Genomic DNA, 24,330 nt, shown 5'->3' on the forward strand with positions numbered 1-24,330 from the left:
TAAAGAAAATATATTAATGTGCCCGTACTGCACCATGAGAAAGTCAGGACAAAACAAAGTCGAAAACCATCTTGTAGGCTTATTCTTTTGCACAAATAGACCTAAATAGTTAACTAAATACCTTCAGAAGACAAAGCATGTGTAGCAGTTAGATAGTTAATAAAAGATATTTAATGTGCATGAAAAATCGGCAAGTTGGAAGAAAATCATTTCGGAAACCATCTTGTAGGCCTATATAGTTTTTTTAATGTGCATGCATCATGCGAAAGTCGGGAGAAAAATAAAGTCCGAAACCATCTTGTAGGCTTATTTTTTTGCACTGATAGAGCTAAATAGTTAACTAAATACCGTACCTTCAGAAGACATAGCATTAGATGGTTGAGTTAAATATTAATGTGCATAATCAGCAAGCCGGAAGAACATTATTTCGGAAACCATCTTGTAGGCCTAGCCATATAATTTTTTAATGTGCATGCAGCATGCGAAAGTCGGTAGAATAACGTAGTCGGAAACCATCTTGTAGGCTTATTCTTCACCAATAGAGCTAAATAGTTTACTGAATACCTTCAGAAGACATAGTATCAGATGGTTAAGTAAAATATTAATGTGCATGAAAAATCAGCAAGTCGGAAGAACATTATTTCGGAAACCATCTTGTGAGTTCTAGCCATATAATTTTTTTAATGTGCATGCATCATGCGAAAGTCGGGAGAATAACGCGGTCGGAAACCATCTTGTAGGCTTATTCTTTTGCACCACTAGAGCTAAATAGTTAACTGAATACCTTCAGAAGTATTAGATGGTTATTAAAATATTAATGTGCAGGAGAAAATTATTTCCGAAACCATCTTATTGTAGGCTACAACAAGATGGTTTCCGTAGGCCTATTAAATAATTTTTAATGTGCATGCATCAACGAAAATCGGGAGAAAAATGATGTATATTTTTACCAGTTTGGTATGTGTTAAGTGTCTAGCGTCGAAATAATTGAGTCCGTTGGCAAAGCCCCGGGCAAAACTACCCTAAGTGCGTAAGAGCTCCAAAAACATACCCTTTTACACCAATTTTACATGGATTTGATACCCTATTAAGCGTTACGCACGTAACATGCCCAAGTCTGAAAAAATACCCTTTTTACGTGAATTTACGGACGCGCCTGATACCCCCCTTCACCATTCGAGTGGCCCCCCCGGGTATGAAGTGCAACACCTGTCATGTATAATAAATATTTTGACAAACAGGCAACTATTAAGGCCCCAGGAGCTTCATGAACAAGTACTTGAGAAGTCTAGCTTTGACTTTGCTCACTGATAGCTTCACATTCGAGGCTAGAGTACATGAAGCATGACACCGTGTAAAAGCAATGGAAGTTTGGAAGTAAACACAGCCAATCACGACAGGCGACCGCATTAAGAATGTTGCTAAAATTGCACTTCAACTTGATTTCAAACTTTTCAAAATACATTTTAGGCAACCTTTGCTCTAAAAGATAGTTGACTCATCAAAATAACTATCAATACATCATCCCAATTTACATGTACATATCAACAGAATATTTAATATGTGTTGCAAAAATGACAACACTAATCTACCGAAAAATAATAGCAAAGGACTCTAGCCTTGAATACGTAACTATCGTAAAAAGCCAATTTGAGACTAGCTCAGCTTCTGTAGCCTTCTCCACTCCATACGAAGGCTACAGCAGTGATGCATTGAAAATTCTGGGGTTCCCCCCAACTTATGGTCAGCAATAAGACCCAAGAAGAAAGCGTAATGACTGACTTACTACCATATACTCAAAATCAAATGTTTTTGGTATGCATTGATTCCATAAACTGTCAAGATTAATATTTCATGATTGATTAAAAATATTCACATATTTTCAATGTGGTTCAGATGATTTTCTATGCTACACAGAGTTCAAATTTCACCAAAAGTTGCCATCTTGTCATCACTTCCGTGTTATACATATATGTTGGGAATGTTCTCATTTTTATTTTGGGATTTAAATGAAACACCAAAAATGTGCCTATTGCAGTTTAGAATGTGTACTTTAGGATTTTATCAATTTTCTAGATTTATATATGAAAGATAAAGACATAGAATTTAGAAAACATTGATTAGAAGTGTACTGTAGCGGTACCAAAAACCTTGAATTTTCATGTGTTTATCTTCTCAAACCTGATATATCTGAGAGCACGGTGGCTCAGTGGATACGGCCTTGGACTCATAATCTGAGATCTTGCTCGACGTGCGTGGGTTCGAGTCCCCGTCCCGCCACCGTGTTGTGCCCTTGGGCAAGGCGCTTTGCCTCGCTTGCCTCACTCCACCCAGGTGCAATGGGAAGCTGTTAGGGGTAGTCATAGTCGTTGTACTGATGAACCCTGCGCCATTTGTAGGCTGCAAACGTGGTTCCGATTATTCTAATGACGGCGGAATAAATGTAAAGCGCTTTGAGGCTGTTTACGGCATAAAGCGCTATATAAATATCTACATTTATAAATATCTACATTTATTTATTTATTTATTTTTTTTATATCGAACGTCAAAATGACTAATTCGAAGCCAGAGCTCTTTAGTAATTAACATGAACATGATGAATATTTTTGTTCAGCATTTCTATTCAATTGTGTGGCAACACTTCTGTGTACAGGGTCAGAATTTCGCGTTTCACAGTGCGAGAATCAATCTTGATTCTTGTAGAATCGTAAATCAACGCGTCTGTGTAAACTACAAACGTTATGGATTCATGCAAATCTGTTTACGAGAATCGATTCTCTGATTCACCCCGAAATTCTGACCCTGGTGTACCTGTATAAAGCCTACATGTAAATGCTGTTGTTGACAGCTAGTCAGAAGAACCAACACAATGGTAATAGGTTCCCTAGCATCTGCATTAATCATATACATGTAATCATGAACATGATTTTTAAAATGCAAGCTTGTGCTTGAGAAGTCTATCCTCAATCCACTGAGGGACAATGGATATAGGATAGAGCTTGGAGCTTTCTCAAACGCATCAGAATCAGTGAAGCATGACACTGTGTAAAGCAATGGAATTTCATTTACAAGTAATCAACGCCGATCATAGGTAAAGCGCCCGAAAAAGTTACTCAAATGACAAAATGGAAGAAAACCTAAATAACTAATAAATAAATAAATAATCTCTTAAAACTTGCTTTGAAGATACATGTACATGTACAGATAAGTCATCAAAATAAATTTCAGTACCGGTAACATAAAACATTTTTTTGTCATTTTTATAAATTATTTTTCTTTTACACCAACAGTTGCAAGAGAAGTCTAGACACAAATTTGCTCACCGATAGCTTCACATTCTAGGCTAGAGACCATTGTATTCAAAATCTAGTCGGATTCGTTGAAGTATGACACAGTGTGAAGCAATGGAAGTTCAGAAGTAAACACAGCTGATCACGATGGGCGATCGCATCAAAAATGTTGCTAAAATTGCAGTCAACAAAAGTTTAGACTGCTCAAAATACTAGTAGGCAAATTTTATTCAAAAGATACAGTTGACTCATCGAAATAACTTGCATCCATATTTCAACATTAACACAATATTAAAATAACATCTGTTGCAAAAAATGTCAATGTTTTGCGATAACAACATACTCTAGCATCGAATGCGTAACTATCGTGTGCAAATTCGAGCTAGAGACTAGAGTTCTTGAGTAAGTCAACAGGGTTGTCGGAGACCCACTTAAAGTGATTTAGTTTGCTATTAGGGAATCCACCAGGCACTCTGTTGACTATATATTTTTGGCCTTTCTGCTTTTGTATGTATGCTTGCCTGAATTATCAATAAATCATATCAAATCAAATCACAGAATTATTTTAATGTGTTTGAAAATTGGTGACGATTAAGTGACTGAAGTAGTTACAAAAGAATCACAGTTGTGAAACCCAGCTACTCACAACAATCGAAGACCTAGCCAGGGGATTGGATCAACGGGAACAGATTGACTGCCTTATTCTTGACTTCTCAAAAGCGTTTGATTCCGTGCCCCACCAACGCCTGCTATATTAACTGGACTGGTATGGAATCCGAGGAGATACTCACAACTGGATTAAGAATTGGCTCACAGGAAGAACACAATCAGTGGTAGTTGATGGAGAATGCTCAGAGGAAACAAGTGTCATCTCAGGAGTTCCCCAGGGGACAGTATTAGGTCCCCTGCTGTTCATCCTTTATATAAACGACATTGAAGACCAGACCACTGCCACCAGAAGGCAAGAAGAACTGTACATGGGCTCGACTTTTACGGCAGGTGTCTCACCCTTCATCTAAGTCAGCACCAGTCTTTTACTCGCACTTGAATTTTATTTAACCTTCACTTCTTTGTTGGTGGCGGGCGTAAGGATTTTGATGTTAGTTGGGAATATTGGTCTACCAAGAATTACCGTAGAATTAGAAGTAGAAGAGAGCAGTTGTCAAGCTGAATTTATACTCGATCGCTGGATCACCATGTGAATTCGCCTCTCGAAAACCTCTACGAGGTTGTTGCATCGAGCGCGCTGACTGGCTTAGCAATTATCGAAGTAGTTTGTAAACCAATCAGGTTAGACGTACTTTACTGCCGAGTCACATTAATTAATACCGTAAAAGGCCGTCACGTTCATTGATTGGCTTACAATTTCAAAGAATGGCTTTTGCAACCAATCACAATACTTTTGCATACGTCCACGATGACGTCATGCCCCAGGGCCACGAGGCTGGCTTTTCTGCGAAAGCGAGCGAGTGGTATAAAGTCAGTTTCACAACTGTGATTTAATAGAGCACATCCACAGCGCATTTGACAGATAAAAATGAAATTGGCAATTCTGAGCAATGCTAAATATCATTCATGGTTGACCTAAAAAAAAAAAAAAAAAAAAAAATTCAAGATATTTTGTATTTTTAAAATTGATAATTTGTATTCATGTCATACTCTATTAATGATTTCAAAATGCATTCAAATTCAATGCATTTTGAAATCAATAATAGAGTATGACATGAATACAAATTATCAATTTTCATATTAAAAATACAAAATATCTTGAATTTTTTTTTAAATTTTTTTTTTTAGGTCAAACATGAATGATCCTAGCATTTAGGTCTAGGTCCTGGGACACTCTAAAGCCGAAAAAAAAAAAACTTTAAAAAATTTGAAATTGAGTATAGTCCCACCCCCAATTTTGAAAATGTTCACCCAAAACGGGGTGGGACTATACTCAAATCAGTACTGGTAATTTGATACCCAAGGTGTCTTTTTTGAAGTTGCAGACCTATAGATACTGAAGAAAACATGCACAAAAGTAACAAGAATCAATTAAAAAGTGGTGATTTTTATCAAATTTGTGCAAACTCACTCAAACAATAATATTACTAACCCTAAACGTCTAAGAATTTGGCTGAAAAAAGGACCCTAAATGGCGATGCCTTCTGAAAAAGTACCCCTTTTTCAAAAAGACGTCGACGACGCTGTGTGGTGAAAAACATACCCTTTTAGACGTTTTTCTTGGACGCGGGTGTGTAGCAAGTCAAGTAGTGAGTGACTCCCCCGGGAATGTACTCTAGCATCGATTGCATTTAACTTACTATCGTGTGCAAATTTAAGCTTGTGTTCTCAAGTGTACTAGTATTGTGTCGTTGGGGATAGATTTCTTGATCAACATATTAAGTCAGTGCACCATGTTTACATTTTTAATATTCATTATTGCATGTCCATGCATTTAGCAGCATGGCAGTGATAAGAATATATCCAGGCAGGCTACCGTGTGATGTGTCCAGTTCATCGCCGAACTTACATATAAGATGGAGAGTTTAGCATAACGGCCTGCCTATTTACGCTTCCTGAAAACACTCTTGCACATAACATACAAAACCACAAATTCACTAACATCAACTTGCACTACCGACACCATGAAAAATATTTTAATTATTACCGATCCTTCAGAATACTTGCAAATATTGGCAGTTTCATAAAATCCTGCTGCTGAAAATCGTAAATTCCACAATCTTCTGTCAGATCCAGGTCAGTAATCACAGATGGGCGAATCTACCAGCGTGACAAGACCAGAGATAATAAAGGATGAGAGGCCACGCCGTACAAATAGCTAGCCTGATTGGCAAGCGTCGTCACTGGCCAGATCTTCTACGGTCGTGTATGATGAGTAGAGACCATAGAGCCCTATATACATGTAGGGCTCTGTGGAAGAAGCGGTTCCTAATTTTGAAGCCATGGATAATATATTCATTTATACGAGAACCATATTTTTGTACCAATAACAGAACAGAATTTCACCTACTCACAGCTGTCAATCATTCTTGTGAAACGTAAGCTCCGCCCAGGGCTCGAAAAAATGTTAATCTCCCGGGAAGCTAGCTAAATTTCCCACAATTCATAGCATGTTTTTATATACAAAAAAGACACAATTTCCTCCAAATACCAGAATTTCCTCCAAACACCAACATTTCCTGGGAATGAGCTTCCCCAATTCCCCACTTTTTCGAGCCATGGCTCCGCCTAGTATCAAGGTCTTCTTCTGCGCATTGGTTGTGCGCATTAACTAGCCTCCAGCACAAATCCTGTGCACACGATCAGGTTGGATGGGCGGTTTACGCCTGGTTTACACAATAGGAACTGCGATGCATCCTAAACTGGATCGTTTCCGTGTATTCGCATTGCATGGTGGGTAATCGCCTGCCAGTTTGCGTAGCTCCACGTTCACAACAGTTTAAAATCAACACAGGTAAATCCATATAAAAATTAACATGGACACAAAATTGACATAGCTTATGGTCATGTGTCTTATGGTGGGACCACAAAATACCTGGTGGCGTTACATTTCTCTCTCCCCTTTCTGATTTAACTTGTTGTCACAAAGTTATTCTTGGTCCAATTGCATCAAGTTTGGGCTCATTATACAGCTTGATTATTCTAATTTTCAAATATGTTTCACAATTTGGAATTTGAATTAGTTTAAGGGATCTAAAATGAGCGTTTATTATGCTTCGACAGTATTTTTTGTGGGACATGAGAGCACCTCAGACCTATCGATTGCATTCTGAATACGAAGCATGTCTTTCTGATATCAAATAATTTTCATTTTTGAAAATCACAATATAATATAAATTTTATGACAAATTATAAAAATTTGATATTTTTCAAATTTGTGAAATTTAACAGTCCTCGAAGTAAATTATATAAATCTAATGTTATATTTTAAAGTGTATGTAGCAGGGAGGAAAAGCCGACGGTCAATTGAAAATTTTGACCTTTCATATTGAAGATATGGATTTTTTCCCAAAAGACCTAATTTTTTTGGTGTTTTGGGAAAAAAATCCATATCTTCAATATAAAGGTCAAATTTTTCAATTGATCGTCGGCTTTTCATCCCACCTACATACACTTTAAGTATAAATCATCAGATTTCTAAAGTTTCACAAGTACTGTTAAATATCAAAATATCAATTTTAATGATTTGCCATAAAATGTGTATTAAATTGCGAATTTCAAAAAATCAAAATTATTTGATATCAGAATGACATTCTTCGTATTCAGAATGCAATTCGATATGTCTGATGTGCTCTGATGTCCCAAAATAAATACTGTCCAAACGCTCATACCCCAGCCCTTAATTAGTGAAAAATATTAAAATGTTAACGAAGATAAACCTGGTGGATAAGTGGTAGAGGAGCATGTACAATCTCTATGGCAAATGCTTTGAAGACATGATATCTTTTTGAATTTTAATTATATCATTGTCAAATTGTGTGCTATACATGCAAATCATACCTCAAATGAAAGCTTGTTTATTCATTATTCATATTCAGCTATTAATTTCATCTAATCATGTTTACAAGTATTCACTGAGAACTGCAAGTCACAAGAACCACAATTTTTTACTATTCACTTACACACAAATGCCAAAATTTTCAGTCACAACATGCGTTTTGGCTTTCAATTGTTGTATCTTGAGAATTATACACCCTAAGATAGGAAAATTATACATTTTTGGAAAGCTTTTTACCCCAGGAATCTAAATATGCAGTTAAAATAAATGTAGGATACACTCTAAAGAAAATATTTTCAAAAATGTAATCAACATTTTGTGCATGAAGTTACGTATATTTTTGCACCCTGTATCACCACTTTGGTCAATCATAACATAGCAAAAGTATACAATTTTAAAAGCTCATAGTGTGGCCTGTCACAAAATTAGATTTCATTTGAGGTATTCCATATCAGTAGCAAATGCAGTAAATAATCAATTTACTACTAAAATTAAATTTTTTCATGATATCACCCTATATATTTTCTTACGCACCCTGTATACCAACTTCAAATTTGCATATTTGGATTCCTTGGAACATAAGCTTTCCAAAAATGTATAGTTTTGCTGGTGTGAGATGTATGGTTTTAGTCATGTATCAATTTTAGTGAAAAGGAGGACAAATGATCAAAATCAGTGCTTGTAAACGCAAATGTGCCCCACCATAAGACACATGACCTTATGTAATTCAAATAATAAAATAATAAAATGTAATATTATCATGATAGATGCACGTTTTATTAAAACTTGAAAAGATTATTAAGTCCAATAATTTGTTTGTGTTAGCTTGCACGAGTCACAAAATGGCGACCCATCACGCATTTTCTGCATGTGCCGACATTAGTAACTCATAGTGACTGTCCTCAAACTAGCGCCAGTGTGTCTCAGGCCTGATAACGACCCCAGGTAATTTTATGCAGAAAGTTTTCTTAACAGCTGCAGGTGACAATTAAACAATGAACACGGCTTGTTTATGTACATGCGTGGGGAGGCTTGTACGTCAGCTGACATGTTTTGGACATGTTCGCGTAAAAAGTGTCGTTTTTCTTCATGAAAAATACCAGCGATGACCAGTTTTTTGTGGGCTATTTGATTTACAGGTATGTCGGTTCGTCATAGGGTAGAAATGATAGCTGTACAATTTGTATAACATACAGTTTAACATAGGCCTAAACATTAAATGGGCACAACTCGACCTTCCGTATTTATGCACAAGTATGTGGAAGTGGCAGGCATATGATAAGAATGCGGACGACTAGATATATAGACTGTGAATATCTATTCAAATATGTTTCTTATAACCTTCTGTATTGCACATTCATTCATGCATTGTGTCACATGACGACCGCGCAACATCATGATCATAAGGCTATGCAATGTAAGCTTATCATATGACTGGGGATTTCCCTGCTGAAATCTGGTACACAAAAAATGACAAGATGTAGCTTATTCCTGCAAAGTTAGATGCCATTAACAAAGTGACTTTACTTGGTAAATGATGCGAAGAACATTAGGGTACACTTTCAATGTGTTTACTTGAAGTTTCGAGTCATAGTTTTGAATGATTTTCAATATTTACCTTCTTCCGATGTTTCTTTCGAGGCCTTACTGCTTCCGCCATGTTTACATTTGTTGGGCGATATCGATAAAGTACTTCGTCCCAGCCAGTGCTGTGTGGTAATTGATAGCGTTTTGCATAGTAAAATTTGTAGGCTGCTTTCCAGTCCCTTTTTGACAAACAATTATTTGGTTTGATATACATGGGAGCTCCCCGGGGGGAGCTCCTGGATCGCTTAGGAAGATTTTCAACATTGGGGAGGGGGCAAGGGCTGAAAAAAAAAAAAAAAATGGTGGGCCACCGGGAGGGGGTCCTAGACTAAATCCTCCAGTCTCGAATATACGCACGGCCGCTACACTGTGCTGTATACGAGCCGCCGCCATGTTTGTCCGCCATTTTGCGAGTGAGAGGCCAGGGACTCAGGCTAGAGGGGGTCCCCCGGAGTCAGAAAATTTGCAAAATAGGCCTATAGGCCTAGGTCACAAACACCCATATTTTGCTTCACTTAAAATTATTGAGGGGGGGTGAAAAGTCGGCCTAGGCCTACCGGTAGGCCCATCCCGGCCGGCCGCACTAAAATTATTGAGGGGCTGAGGGGTGGTGCAATAATTATGTGTACCCCAGGGTGGTGAATTACAGGGGGGGGGGGCAAGCATTTTTGGCAGGTCAAAACTTTGGGGTTCAAACGTTTTTGGCAGGTCGAAAGGGGGAAAGGGATTTTTGGCACATATTTTTGGGCACTGTTTCTATATTACGCCCTAAAAAGGTGTAGGAAAACATTAGGAACGCGTTCAAATACGCAAAATTTCCTGCTTGCTGCACTCGCATTAATAGGCCTATATGATAAGACAACTTAAGGTTTTAAATTCAGGTTGCCCAAAATCTTAGTGTGTAGAGGGGGCCTAAAGGGGGGGGGGCAAAGATTTTTTGGAACAGTCAAGGGGGGGCAAAGCGATAACATTTTGATAATTCACTACCCCGGGGGTACACCGTAGGCCTAATTATTGCACAGCCCTTTACTTCACTTGCTGAATTGCGTGATTTTACTTTTTGAATTATATAGTAGGCTTACTCGCGGATCACTGAAACAGAGTGACTGTTTGAAAAAACCAAGTGTTGCAAACTTTATAGCCTAGGCCTACTTTTGAGGTGGGTTTCTTCAATCTGTTTTCTTTTAGGGGCTGTATGAGCCCTGGTGGGAGGGTAAAATTAAGGGGGCAAGGAATTTTTGGGGCGACCAGAAAGGGCGGGGGCAAGCAATTTTAGGCAAGCTGAGAGGGGGGTGATTTTTGGCACACATTCATGGAGCACCTTTTAATAAAACGCTCTAAAAAGGCTTAGGAAAACAGTACGGAAACACTTAAATTGCAAATTTTCCTGCTTGCTGCGCTCGCAACCTGTGTATCTAGACCATTTTAAGGTTTGCAAATGGGGACCCCAAAAATTTGGCATGTGCGAAAGGGGGAGCAAAAGTTTTTGGCAGGCCGAGAGGGGGCCAAGCGATTTTAAGCGGGCCCAGAGGGGGGGGGGCTAGCGATTTTTGGCGAGCTGTTAGGCTCATAATTATTGCACAGCCCCTTATTATTTTAGCCCTACTTGCATTTTGTGGTGCGCCTGAATATAAGAGGCCAGAATTCCTTTAATCTGACTTCAAAATCACCCCACCCCAGTGTACACAGTGTCCCCGAAGCCGGCACCTGAGTGACATGGGCCCGACTTAATAGTAACTTGGGCCCTGTGATAATACCTCAGGGCCCCCTGAGATAGTTAGTATCTCGGGCCCTAACTGAATTAGTAACTTAGTCCGAGATCGTAATTTGGTGCCCAAGAGAGTAACTCTAGCTCCTGAGATATATAGTAACTCAAGGCTCAGAATAGTATCGGGCCAAGACTAATTTGGGACTCCCCGACTTAACTCAGGGCCCGGAGTTACTGATTCGGGGCCCAAGTTATTATCTCGGGACCCTGAGCTAAAGTCGGGGCCCCAGGATCTGAATTACTGTCTCAGGGTCTGAGAAAGTAATTTATAGGGGCCAGATTTAGTAACTTACAGGGCACCGACAAACTGTCTTTCTGTGAATTCTCCCGGGGGGGCACTCCCTATCTGAAATGGCAGGGATGTGCCTCGGCCATGTTAAAAGTAGGGGCATTCAGGTCAAATGTACAATTACAAAAATATGGGGTCATTCAGTACACAACCTGAATAAAAATGGGGTCATTCGGTATGAAACTTTGAAAAAAGGATGGTCATTGGGGTAACAAAAAGTAAAAATGGGAGTCATTGAGTACAGGATTGCCAAAAGAGTATCATTAAGTACACATAAATAAGTGCCAAACTGCGTAAAAACAACTTGGCCACCTTGGAAATGTGAAAAATCTCATTATTTCTGGAGGAGAACACAAATACCACCTAAATTTGGGAATTAAAAGGGGGATCATTGGGTATAGCAGGAAATAGAAAAAGGGGGTCATTGAGTACATGGATTTTTTTAAAGGGGGTCATTGGGTAATAGGTAGGACCATAAAGGGGTCATTGGGTACAAGCCGGTTTGAAAAAGGGGGTCATTCCCGAGGCACATGATGCGTATCCACTATGGAAGTGCCCCCCCCCCCCGGAATTCTCCTAATAGCTTTAAGTTAAAGAAGCCTTTTATATCAAGAATTGCTAAAAAAGTATTTAAAAAAAAGTACATTTTTGACCAAAATGCCAAAAAAATCACTAAAAGCATGCACTTTATCATGGGGTTAGATCAGTGACGTAGCTAGGGGTTGTGGCGCCCGGGGCAAGGATGTATAATGCCGCCCCCACACCCATTTTTGAAACAATAGTACATGGCATAAAGAAACCAGTGCAGGAAAAACTACCTTGATATTGAACTTGCTCTGTGGCACAACTGGATGACTGGTCCAACTGCCACCTATATGAAAAGAATGGGCTAGCTGGTAGCTAGAGATACTCAGTACTTTTTTTCAGTGGCTTTTGCTGAACCATGAACCTCAGCTGTATAAGTAATAACATAGATTTTGTTTTTATTGTACTACTCCAAGCAACATATGCAATGTGAGAATTATGTTAAATATTATGCTACAATAAAAGAGGACATGATGCAGGAAATTACACATTATTTAGACATCAGTTTCAAATGTGATAATTTTATTGTACAATCCATCAACCCTAGAGACCAATAATAACATCTTGTTGGATTGCATTTTTAATAAAAATAGAAATATCTTTTTAAGACACATTCTGGAGTTACTAGGAGGAATATACAAGGCAATTGGGATGGCAACAAATGACATTTTCAACATTGAGAAAAGAATTACATGAACTTACGCCCGGCAATATTTCCATAAATTGCTAACATTTTTGATGATTTGTTGGTGTCTGAATAAATATTTGACACTTTCTAGTATAATATTAGATAATAGTTGTAATTACAATTACATAGTGTAAACCCATAACATAGCATCCCAGCAAACACAGAAATGTTAAAACATTATACACATGTTTTGGTTTTAGTCAAAACATTGAAATGTCAGGTTATATAGGCCCAAAGGTCACAAAAACATTCTTAAAATGTTTTAAATGAAAAAGTACTTAACACATATTTCAAAATTGTTGTCAAAATGTTATTGTAAAATATTTGTTGGCAAACATGTTTTCAAAATATTTTGCCAACACTTATAAAACAACATTAGGCCTATGTTAAGATGTTTTGCAGCAAATGTGTGTATAAAAAGTGTTGGAATGTTATTAAAACGTTTTATACTATTATACCTTTTATATAACCTGACATTTAAACATTTTCCATAAAAAGTTTCCTGTTTGTTGGGATGATGAAATAATTCTGATCCTGATTTTATGAAATTGAAATACATTTACCAGGGATGAAAACAAGCACTGACATAATTTCCTGAAACTGCTTTAACATTTCCTGAAAATGTGTATTTCCCTACACTTTGTACAGGGCAGATCCAAGCAAAATTTCCTGAAATTTCTTGAAAATTCACATCCCTGATTTACTCATTATGTGATTCCTCATTTGCAGACAATTTGTTATGTTGTCATTGGTGAAAAAGGTCATTCATTTATTGAAAATTGGTGAATAAATAATTTGTGTGACCTTTCACCAATTTAACATAAACTCTATGAAATGAAACTTAGGTCCTAGGATATTGTAAAGCATCTTTTTCCCCATTGTTTTGACCAGGTGGTGGCCGCATTGCATTCTCTAAATTCAGTAAATTTTCATCGTCAACCGTGTAATTGAATGGGATTATTTTGAAATTTTAAAACGTTTGAAATATCACAAACAAATAGGCCTATATTGATAAATAATATAAATACAAGCTAAAACCGTTGGGGTTCGATAATGAACCCCACAAAACTAACCGACTATATTGGAAAATGCCATACGGCCGGGCGGTTTCACAAGTTGCCGGCTCGATCATGTCATCCGCCGCCTGGTTTTGACCAAATGGCATGACCTATGACCTGTAAGCTTTATGGACACTCTAAATGGAATCCTTAATACCACAAACTATAATAGACATACATGATCCTCAAACTACAATTCAATTAAACTTTATTGGAATGTGCTTCAATCCCTGATATATTAGCACCATCGGAGTGAAAAATATTGAGACAACAAGAGTTATACAAGTTATATACAAATTTTGAGCAAATCAATCAAAACCTGTATAAAACAATTACCATAGGTCCCAGTTTGGGTGCATCCATGTGATCAGTTAGGTTCTACTTGGAGCATTTTCAGACTTTTTGGTATAAGGTTGGGACAATTGTCAGAAAACTAGTTTTTGAGATGGGGTGTTTTTTCAAAATTTTCTTCAGGGTTTGAATAGTGACGTTTTTGTGTAATCTGACATATCGAATTGCATAAGTGGAATGTCCTTCTGATATCAATAATTCTGATTTTTTTAACAATTCGTGATAATATACATTATTTTTTATAGCAAATGATTAAAAAAAAGATATTTTTAAATTTATTGTTTTAATTATTACCTTAAGGGATGGGGTATGAACGTTTGGACATTATTTATTGTGGGACATTAGAGCACATCAGACATATCGAATTGCATTCTGAATACGAAGAATGTCCTTCTGATATCAAATAATTTTGATTTTTTGAAATTCGCAATGTAATACACATTTTATGGCAAATGATTAAAATTGATATTTTTGATATTTAACAGTACTTGAAGTAAACTTTATAAATCTGATGATTTATGTAGGTGGATGAAAAGCCGACAATCAATTGAAAATTTTGACCTTTCGTATTGAAGATATGGATTTTTTCCCCAAAACACCAAAAAAATGAGGTCTTTTTGGGAAAAAATACATATCTTCAATATGAAAGGTCAAAATTTTCAATTGATCATCTGTTTTTCCTAGCTACATACACTTTAAGAATATATCATTAGATTTATAAAATTTACTTCGAGTACTGTTATATATAAAAAATGTGAAAAATATCAAATTTTAATAATTTGTCATAAAATTTATATTATATCGTGAATTTCAAAAAATGAAAATTATCTGATATCACAAAGACATTCTTTGTATTCAGAATGCAATTCGATATGTCTGATGTGCTCTCATGTCCCACAAAAAATACTGTCGAAATGCTCAAAACGCTCATTCCAGATCCCTTAAAGATTGATTATTTGTGAAAACTAAACTTTTATACTAAGATTGATTACATGATCGATTGATATTTATCCATTTGTATATTTTATCTATTTGCTTATTTCAACATTCACAATTATTATGATTACACTTTTTATCAATAGTTAAAAACAAACATATTTTATCATGTCTTTGAGAGATTAATTATTAATCATGTGCAAATACATAAAAACAGGTGTGTCCCTGATAAAAGCGCAAGTACAAATAAACTTTGATATTGTTGTTCAAAATTCCCATTAATTTACAACTTTGAAAACAAAAAGTTTGCATAATTCTGGAAGAGAGGAAGGCATGCTTAAATTGTAATTTCATTCAATTCGCTGTCAAAGTTATGTAATAATCGGATGAACTAAGTAGATCAATTGGACAATGTTAGTACAATAAAGTTTTGTTATTCATATTTTCTAGTTCGAGCTTGATTTGAAAAGATTTGACAACCCACATTGGTACAGGGCAAGAAGACAGCCATCTAAAATGTATCTCTCATTATGACAGATTTTATATAAAATTGGATACAAGTCACACGGTAGGCAATATGTATTTAAAAAGTACACCCGCTTTTGTTGTATTGAAAATAAAACAAATGTTTTGAAAGCCAACACAATATGCATGTAATACTAAGAGGCACTGATTCAGTTATGAATATACAAAAAACAGATGTTATAGTACCAATCTTGCCTCACAGATTAATTCATGAAAATATTCAAGTTCAACTAATTACATATATCCTGTCATCAAAAATACATTCAATAATTTGATTCATTAAGGTGGAGATACTGGCAAGTTCAAATGAAGGTTCATATTCTGAATCAGGGATTTAAATCTTGGAGCCATAATTGGTCCTGAACTCCTCAATTTCAATCAAATTTGAACTAACATTCATTGTGAAAAACCAAAGCAAGATTTATTATCTACAGTTCAAGCTTTTACGGATATTTACAGTTTTGTATGTGGCAAAAAAACAAAAACAAAAACCCAAATTACCCTCAAACAATTAAAAATGAACACACAGTAAATTTACATCAATATTGAAATCAAAGTTGTGCTTCTGAACTGGTCTGAACTTGATGTATATTTTATGATATGATTAAAATACCATACAATATATAATATAATATGAATATAATACTTTGGACTCTATTTTCTTCTATGTATATAATATAATTCTAAACAATTCTCTACAGTTGTAAAAACGTATTGATAACATTGGTCCATTCTATTAAAGCCTTAATGTTCGATCTTTTTAAATTTTTAGATTTTTCTTTTTTTCTTACAAAATGATAAAATAGTTAATATGCAATCATTATGAAAGTTCCCAATACATTTGGATGCGAAAAACATTGGAAATTTGCAAATAAACAACATCATAAACTTCACCTATATCACTCAAAATATCTCACACTTTTTGGATTAGGACGCCGAGTGCAGCGTCAGAGTTAGTCTCCTACGCAGCCTGTTTGGTTACGCTCCCTCCACATGCCACATATGTGGAGGGAGCGTAACCAAACTGGCTTCGAAGGAGACTAACATTTGCGATCAACAGAAAATCATCCCGTTTTACTACAAATAAGTTGGAACATGACATATGTGTGTGCAAGTCAGTCACACATTACGCAACACACAACTAGCGTAAGCACTGGTTGTTTTCATGTTGAGAATAGACTGGATAAACAAGGGCTGATAGTCTGGATGTGCTCTGTTCATAAAGGTACTTTTTGTCACCATTGACCCATGCTGCACTAGATAGCAAATAAGTACAGTAAATAGAAATTCAAGAAATGCATTTTGGGAAGTGTATCTTCTCTGGTTGGTAGGATAGTCAAATCTTAGTCTTTGTCAAAGACGACTCGGTATCCTTGCCGATGATCCTTGTCACGAGAGGGGAACAAGGGGGGAGCGGCAAAGCTGCGACAGTTGGTCACGAATCGACAAAAATGAGCCGCGATGACCGACAGCGAGTCGTGAAGCGACCGTCAAGAACGACTGGCTCATTTTCGTTGCTTCTCGAACCTTCTCAACTTCTCAATGGATTCCTGTATGGTATGCCATACAATACTGGTGTGGTCTAGGCACCCTGGGAATCATTGGCTGCCTCCCTGTCGTGGCGGCGCTATTTAAACTACTGAGTATTTTTACAGATACAATATTTTTGTGGGAAAATAACCAACAGGCCTTTCAGAAAGGTTAGTCAAATCTCAAATATAATCTTCCTGAGTGGAATTTTACACACCTAGATTTTTTCCAATTACCTACCAACTTTTACCCATCAGCAACACAAACAGATGGTAAGTCAACTATATCACATCAATGCATAATATTTCCTGATCAAGCTATTAAGGCATAACATCTGGTGATACTTTGACAGTACAATGTAAAGCAAACCAAACACTATTTGCACAACTTGACAAACATTGACAATTGATTCATTTTGAAATCAGGATGGAATCATGCATATTGAACTGAATAATTAATATTGTATGACATAGAAATTCTGCCTGATTTCAATGTAATTACAACCTGATTTCAACAAAATGAATTGAGTAAGCTCTGTTGAAAACACTTCTAACAAGAGGGCATGCCAGTGACTGGCTGAACCCCCAGGCTCTTGCTATGCCCCTGGGTATTTCAGTTCTTTGATATATGCAGAATTTGTAATATTTAAAATATTAATATTATCATATGTGCACTCCCAACAAGTACCTTCTTTACGTGTGTTTGGTCACAAATACTTTCATTACCATACTCTGAGACGAATATACCTACTAAGGTATACCTTAGGTATATTCGTCTCAGCCATACTATATCCTAAAACAAGGCACAATACAGGGATGAAAACAAGCAATGACATAATTTCCTGAAACTGCATTAACATTGCCTGAAAATAGTGTTTCCTGTACTCTGTCAGGGAAGATTCAAGCAAAATCCCCTGAAATCGGGAAATTTCCTGAAGATTTACATCCCTGACAATAGCAATAAGTCATATTGAAAGAAACCTTTTCCCAGTGGGCACACCCGACGTTGAAATCACGTTGAAACCAGGTTGACGTTTCGACGTTGAAATCACGTTGTATTTGCAAATCGACTCTAACCTGATTTCAACCCGATTTCAACGTTGATTCAACGTCGAAATTTCAACCTAATTACAACCTGAATTTCACGTTGTATTAACGTCGAAATTTCAACCTAATTTCAACCTGAATTCAATCCGATTTTAACCTGATATTTATTTAAATATAATTATTATATAGTAATAAATTTATACGCACCACGTGTAGAACCTCACCGCTGTGGTCCGTCTGGGAGAATATTATCATGAATTCATGATTATAGGCTTGGCCTGGTATCGCCCCTGGGTAACTGGTATCGCCGTCGTTGTCGGTGCAGAGGGCCGGTGCAGTCGGCACCCATACGCGGGATGCAACCGAGTGTGGAGTCGTGGTGAGCCGCGAGCAGTGGTCGGTGCAGAGGGACGGTGCAGTCGGCATCCATACGCGGGAGTCTACCGGGTGTGTTGTCGGTTGGCCATGTGCAGTGGAGCATGCGCCGGAGGGCCGGTGTAGTCGGCACCGCAACGCGGGAGGCAAACGGGCGTGGAGTCGGTGGGCCCGTGCGTGGCGGTCATGTTTTTGACCAAAAATCACATTTTTAAACAAAAATCACATTATTGACCAAAAATCACATTTTTGACCAAAAATCACATTTTCGACCAAAAATCACATTTTGACCAAATATCACATTTTGACCAAAAATCACATTTTTGAACAAATATCATATTTTTGACCGAAAATCCTATTTTTGACCAAAAACCACATTTTTGACTGAAAATCACATTTTTGACCAAAAATCACATTTTTAACAAAACATCACATTTTTGACCAAAAATCACATTTCAGACCAAAAATCACATTTTTTTTTTTTTTTTCATTTTTGTCCAAAAATCACATTTTTAACCAAATATCACATTTTTGACCGAAAATCATATTTTTGACCCAAAATCACATTTTTGACTAAAAATCACATTTTAGACCAAAAATCACATTTTTGACCAAGAGTACATTTTTGACCAAAAATCACATTTTGACCATGAATCACATTTTTGACCATAAAACACATTTTTGACCCCTGACCAAAAATCACGTTTTGAAAAAAACCCCATATTTTTGACCAAAAATCACATATAAATATAAATTTTATGACCAAAAATAACATTTTTACCAAAAAACACATTTTGTCAAAAATCAGAAATCTTCTTAGTATTCGATTTTGCTAATTTCTCACCTTTTTATATCAGTTTATCGTAAAAGCCTCAATTTGATGATTTTACCTATTTTTAACCTTCAAATCCTAAATAGCTTTCCATATATTTTACGTGCAAAGTAAGCGTCGCGTTTTAGGCCATAAGTTGAGTTACCTTGAACTTTGAAATTTATTTTTGATATCATCATCATATCAATTTTTCAACGTCGTCGCAGAGCCTGCAAGTTGAGTTGCCCAGCAAACACAAAACATTTTACAGATAACGTTTTATTGTTGGTTTATATAAAGGGTATAAAAACGTTTTAATAACGTTCTAAAAACACTTTTGAAAAATAGATGCACGATATTTTAACATGTTATTATAGAGTTGACAACATGTACATACAGGTATAAAATCAACCAGGAATATTATAGTGCTCTAGCTGCAGAACAATTTTGGATATGAGGTAATCCATTATTTTTTTCAAGATGGTATAGCCACTTTCATAGTGGCTGCCGCTTTAGCTGGAAAACACCAAAAACACTTGAAACATTGAAAATTTTGACCTTTCATATTGAAGATATAGATTTTTTCCCAAAAGACCTAATTTTTTTGGTGTTTGGGGAAAAAATCTACATCTTCAATCTGAAAGGTCAAAATTTTCAATTGATCATCGGTTTTTCATCCCACCTACATACACTTCAAGTATAAATCATGAGATTTATGAAGTTATACTTCAAGTACTGTTAAATATCAAAAATATCAATTTTTAATGATTTGCTATAAAATGTGTATTACATTGCGAATTTCAACAAATCAAAATTATTTAATATCAGAAGGACATTCTTCGTATTCAGAATGCAATTCGATATGTCTGATGTGCTCTAATGTCCCACAATAAATACTGTCCAAACGCTCATACTCCATCCCTTAATAGAGTTTGAATTCAGGGTAAGTTATGGTTTCATATTTTGAAACATTCTCCTACACATCGCAAATCCAAAATAAAATCAGCTCCGTCCTTTTGATTTTCAAGTTACGTTACCATGGTTACATGTATCATACTTTCATACAATTTGTATCTAAACGCATCCTGAACACTTATACCCCGTCTTCAACACTGCTAACGTTTAGCTAAGTGACATGTTTAGATATGTAACAAGTAACAACATCACAGGACTTCCTACCATGAAGATGTGTGTCACACATCGAAAATTCAAGGTTGCTTGGAATTTTGTGCTGAAAGTCATTTTAAACTTTTAGAAATTAGATATGTAAGCTTTTCGCCAGCCCATTCGGGGCTGGATCTGTTTCAGGTTTGGGGTCAGTTTACTCAAGAGATTATATTTTAGTGGTATTGGAATGATTTTTTTTTTTTACTTTTTGTGGTTAAATTTTTTTTTAAATATTTTAATTCTTTTTGTTAGTTAATGTATGTTTTTTTTGCCGTTTCAACGAACTAAAACAGTGAGTATTTCCAAAGTTATATTTGAATTATTTATGGCTTAAATATTATACGCTTATGCCTAAATGTAAGGATATCGTCCATGTTATACAGCATATCACCAATGACCATGATGACGTGAAAGCCTTGCACGATGAAGCTATGGCGATTGTGACGTATTAGGGAACAATCATAAAGTTGAATGACGATGTTTTATGTAACGAAGGTGTTTTTGTTTATTTTGGTTTAGATTTTAATATTACACGTGTTAGGGAAGAATTTATAGTAAGCATTGTTGTTATTGGACGTCGTCGAATTGATGGTTGGTTTTAAACAATTGATGTTCGAGGCAAGTTTTTGTCCGAGGTAAGTTTTTCCTAGTCCTTCAAGAATGACTCTCGGCTTGAGAAGTTTAAAACTATACTAGTATTGAGGCAAAGCCGAGAGTCCTTCAACTTCCACATAAAACCCCCTGCTGTGAGCATCACTTCATAATCAGTGACCATCCAAAGTCAGATTTGACAAATGATGTAACCATACCAAATTTGGTCATTCTAAAATCAAACCCCGCCCTGTCTAGTGCCTGGGAACTTCTTAGACACCCCTGCTGTGAATGGCAACACACAATTGGTAGATACTGTGAACTGATGAGTGATGACCAATTATAAATGTTACAACCAAACTGAAGGTCAATAATACTACAACTTAAAAATGTGATCCCTGCTCTAAAAAATGCCTTTCACGGTGACCCAAACTATTTACAAGACCTCTTCTGCATTGAGGCTGGCCTTCCCTTTTAAAGGGAATTTTTATTATTTGTGATTTGTGATGTTTAGGAGTTGGAGTTGCCAAAAATACCTATCGCTTCGTGAAAATGTGGAAAACAATATTTTCTTTTATTCCTAAGCACTTTAAGGAGTCTCCGGCAATCATAACATCATGCCTTATAAATTTATTTTAGAAAAATAATAATCAAGCACGAATCACATGGTCGCCATGAGTTTGTTTTAGATAAAACCACGTGATTCGTGCATGATAATTATTTTTCTTACATATAATACTATAGGGAATAATGTTGTGATAGGCGGAGCCTTCCTTTAAAACGTGTGTATTTGTTTAAAAAGTGTTAGAGCTGGACATTTAGAGCCTAAACACATTAGATTTGTGATGGTTCTTAAAAGAACTCGTGAATTTTCAGAAAGCTGTTTGTGTTAAAGTGCGAGGGTTATCCATACGCCTATATATGTACTAGGAGGACACTTTCGAACTTGACCATTTTGGAACCTTTTAAGAATGTACTGGATGCAATGTGCCCATTATACTTAATGTTAATATAGGGTTTCCTCTGGCTTGCGTAAAAATCTTGAGTAAAAATCTCAAGTTTTTCTTCTTTTCACGTTACAACTTACTTAAAACTTCTGATACCATATAAGATATCTTTAACATAATTATGGTTTCTAAGTCCTGACTTTTACACGTATAACTAAACTGGAAATTGTTGACAGATTATACAACTGAATACTTCTATTTTTCTCATCGAAGAACTTCACAGAGCTTCTTAGACTGATGATTAGATCATAATTATACAGATAGTGTGATCAATATTATAGCTGTTCTGAGTTTGCAATCCACCCTTCAACGTATTCAAAGGATCCTTGTCGTGCTCAGTTTTAGCTGAAGGAGATAAGCATCGAAAACGTCAACCCTATCAGTAGGCTTATATCGCATTGATGATGTCATCAATACCAATATTAAGAAAATCTAGACCAGAATCTGCATTTGCTTGCTTAGTTCTTTCTATGTCAAGACACATATCAAGGCAAGAACAGCTGTTATCATTAAGGGGGTACTACACCCCTGTGGAAAATTTGTGACTATTTTTGCATTTTTCTCAAAAAATAAAAGTTATGTACATTATTAGTAGGAATTCAATTACTACACTAAAATTTCAGTGACTCAAGATAAGCGGTTCAGTATATATGATAGGAAACGAGGTACATCCTAGCGGTACCTTATTTCTTATCATAAATAACAAACTGCTTATCTTGGGTCACTGAAATTCCAGTGTAGTAATTGGATTCCTTGCCCCTATAATATACATAACTTTTGTTACCACTGTGTTATTAGTTTTGAGAAAATGCAAAAAAAGACACACATTTATTGAGGGGTGTAGTACCCCCTTAAGCTGATGGGTTTGCACATTTTTTGACCAAAACACTTTTTGAAGCTGGTCCATTTCACAGTTCCTGGAATGTGAGGCGTGAGTTCATTCCATCTGCGGGCTATATGGAATGAATGATGACTAACAACTTAAGTTAGATCTTGAACGGATAAGTAGTATGTGGCAGCAACTGCTCAACGATGGACTTTATTCAGTGTAGGAGTTGGTCCATGCCATGCCGTGCCAGTTTACTCCATCTTTGATTTGACCATGCTCTTGTATTAAAATTATGGCTCTCTCAAGTTGTTAGTTCATCCGAAATCTTTGGCTGCATCTAAACTTTCTAAGTTAAGTCAATTTTCTTGATGCTTTATACATTGTGCATTGTCATGGACTAGTCTGTCTATTGCATGGCCAATCTTGTTTTGATTCCATTGTCACGTGGCACAACAACACGTCAGCTGTAACGACAAAAATAACAATTTAGGGATTTAAAAAATACACATACAAAAACATTATATTTGACATAGACTTGCAGTACGATTAATATGCTTAATGTAAAATAGGCATAGGCCTACTGAAGGTAGACCTGTTACTCCTGACTGTTTAGGGTCATTCTGCTGAACAATTCTTAGGGCCATTCTTGGGACCAAAAAGAGGGAAATTATAACTTATTTTTGCTCCTTTAGACACATGCTTTAGACTAGAGACATTATTTGGGGATGTGAAATCTTCTGCCTAAAAAATCTGCCTAAAAAGTCTTCAACACTAATTATGCTTGCACATGTTTAAGTTTAATGAAAAATTAAAAATAGCCTCACTTTCTTTCTAATACTGAATAAAGTTCATAATTCATTTAGCCTATTAAAAACGAAGATAAGTAGATTATTAATATATGGGTCCTATGATGTACGTATATCTTTGTAATTTAACCTTAAGTCTCTCAGAAAAGATTAGATATAGGCCTACCCGTTATGTTTACTAAGCGGTTGCAACTAGGCCTACCAAGGAAGCACAAGCTTAACATTAACATGATTAAAGCAGAAGATACGTAAATATAGGCCAGTAGGGGCCTACTCATGTAGTAGTTATTATTCATTGCATAGATATTTTATGTCAAGCTAGCCTAAAGTTATGTTAAGGGGTCGGTCACCCATCTTTGCACATTTTTTGTGGGACCTTAGAGCAGAGCTCATCAGACATATCGATAATTTTGTATTTTGAATAGGGGGAGGGATGTCCTTCTGATATATTTAATAATTTAAATTTATTGAAATTCGCGATGCAATAAAGATTTTGGGGCAAATTATTAAAAATGGCAATTTTTGACATTTAACAGAATTTTCTCAAAGTAAACTTAATAAATCGAATGATATCTACTTGAAGT

At 36.2% G+C, this 24,330-nt stretch overlaps 1 protein-coding gene across 1 annotated transcript in view; it reads right to left on the bottom strand.

Annotated features, from left to right (window-relative positions):
* Nucleotides 1-9,468, bottom strand: part of LOC140146073 (ectopic P granules protein 5 homolog) — a 74,922-nt gene extending 65,454 nt beyond the window's left edge. Inside the window, 1 exon segment of the mRNA XM_072167826.1 lies at nucleotides 9,416-9,468. Coding sequence (XP_072023927.1) covers nucleotides 9,416-9,457 — 42 coding nt within the window. The 5' untranslated portion in view covers nucleotides 9,458-9,468.
* Nucleotides 9,469-24,330: the final 14,862 nt, after the last annotated feature.

This window comes from Amphiura filiformis, chromosome 1 (assembly GCF_039555335.1).
Source record: "Amphiura filiformis chromosome 1, Afil_fr2py, whole genome shotgun sequence".
Taxonomy (NCBI): Eukaryota; Metazoa; Echinodermata; class Ophiuroidea; order Amphilepidida; family Amphiuridae; genus Amphiura; species Amphiura filiformis.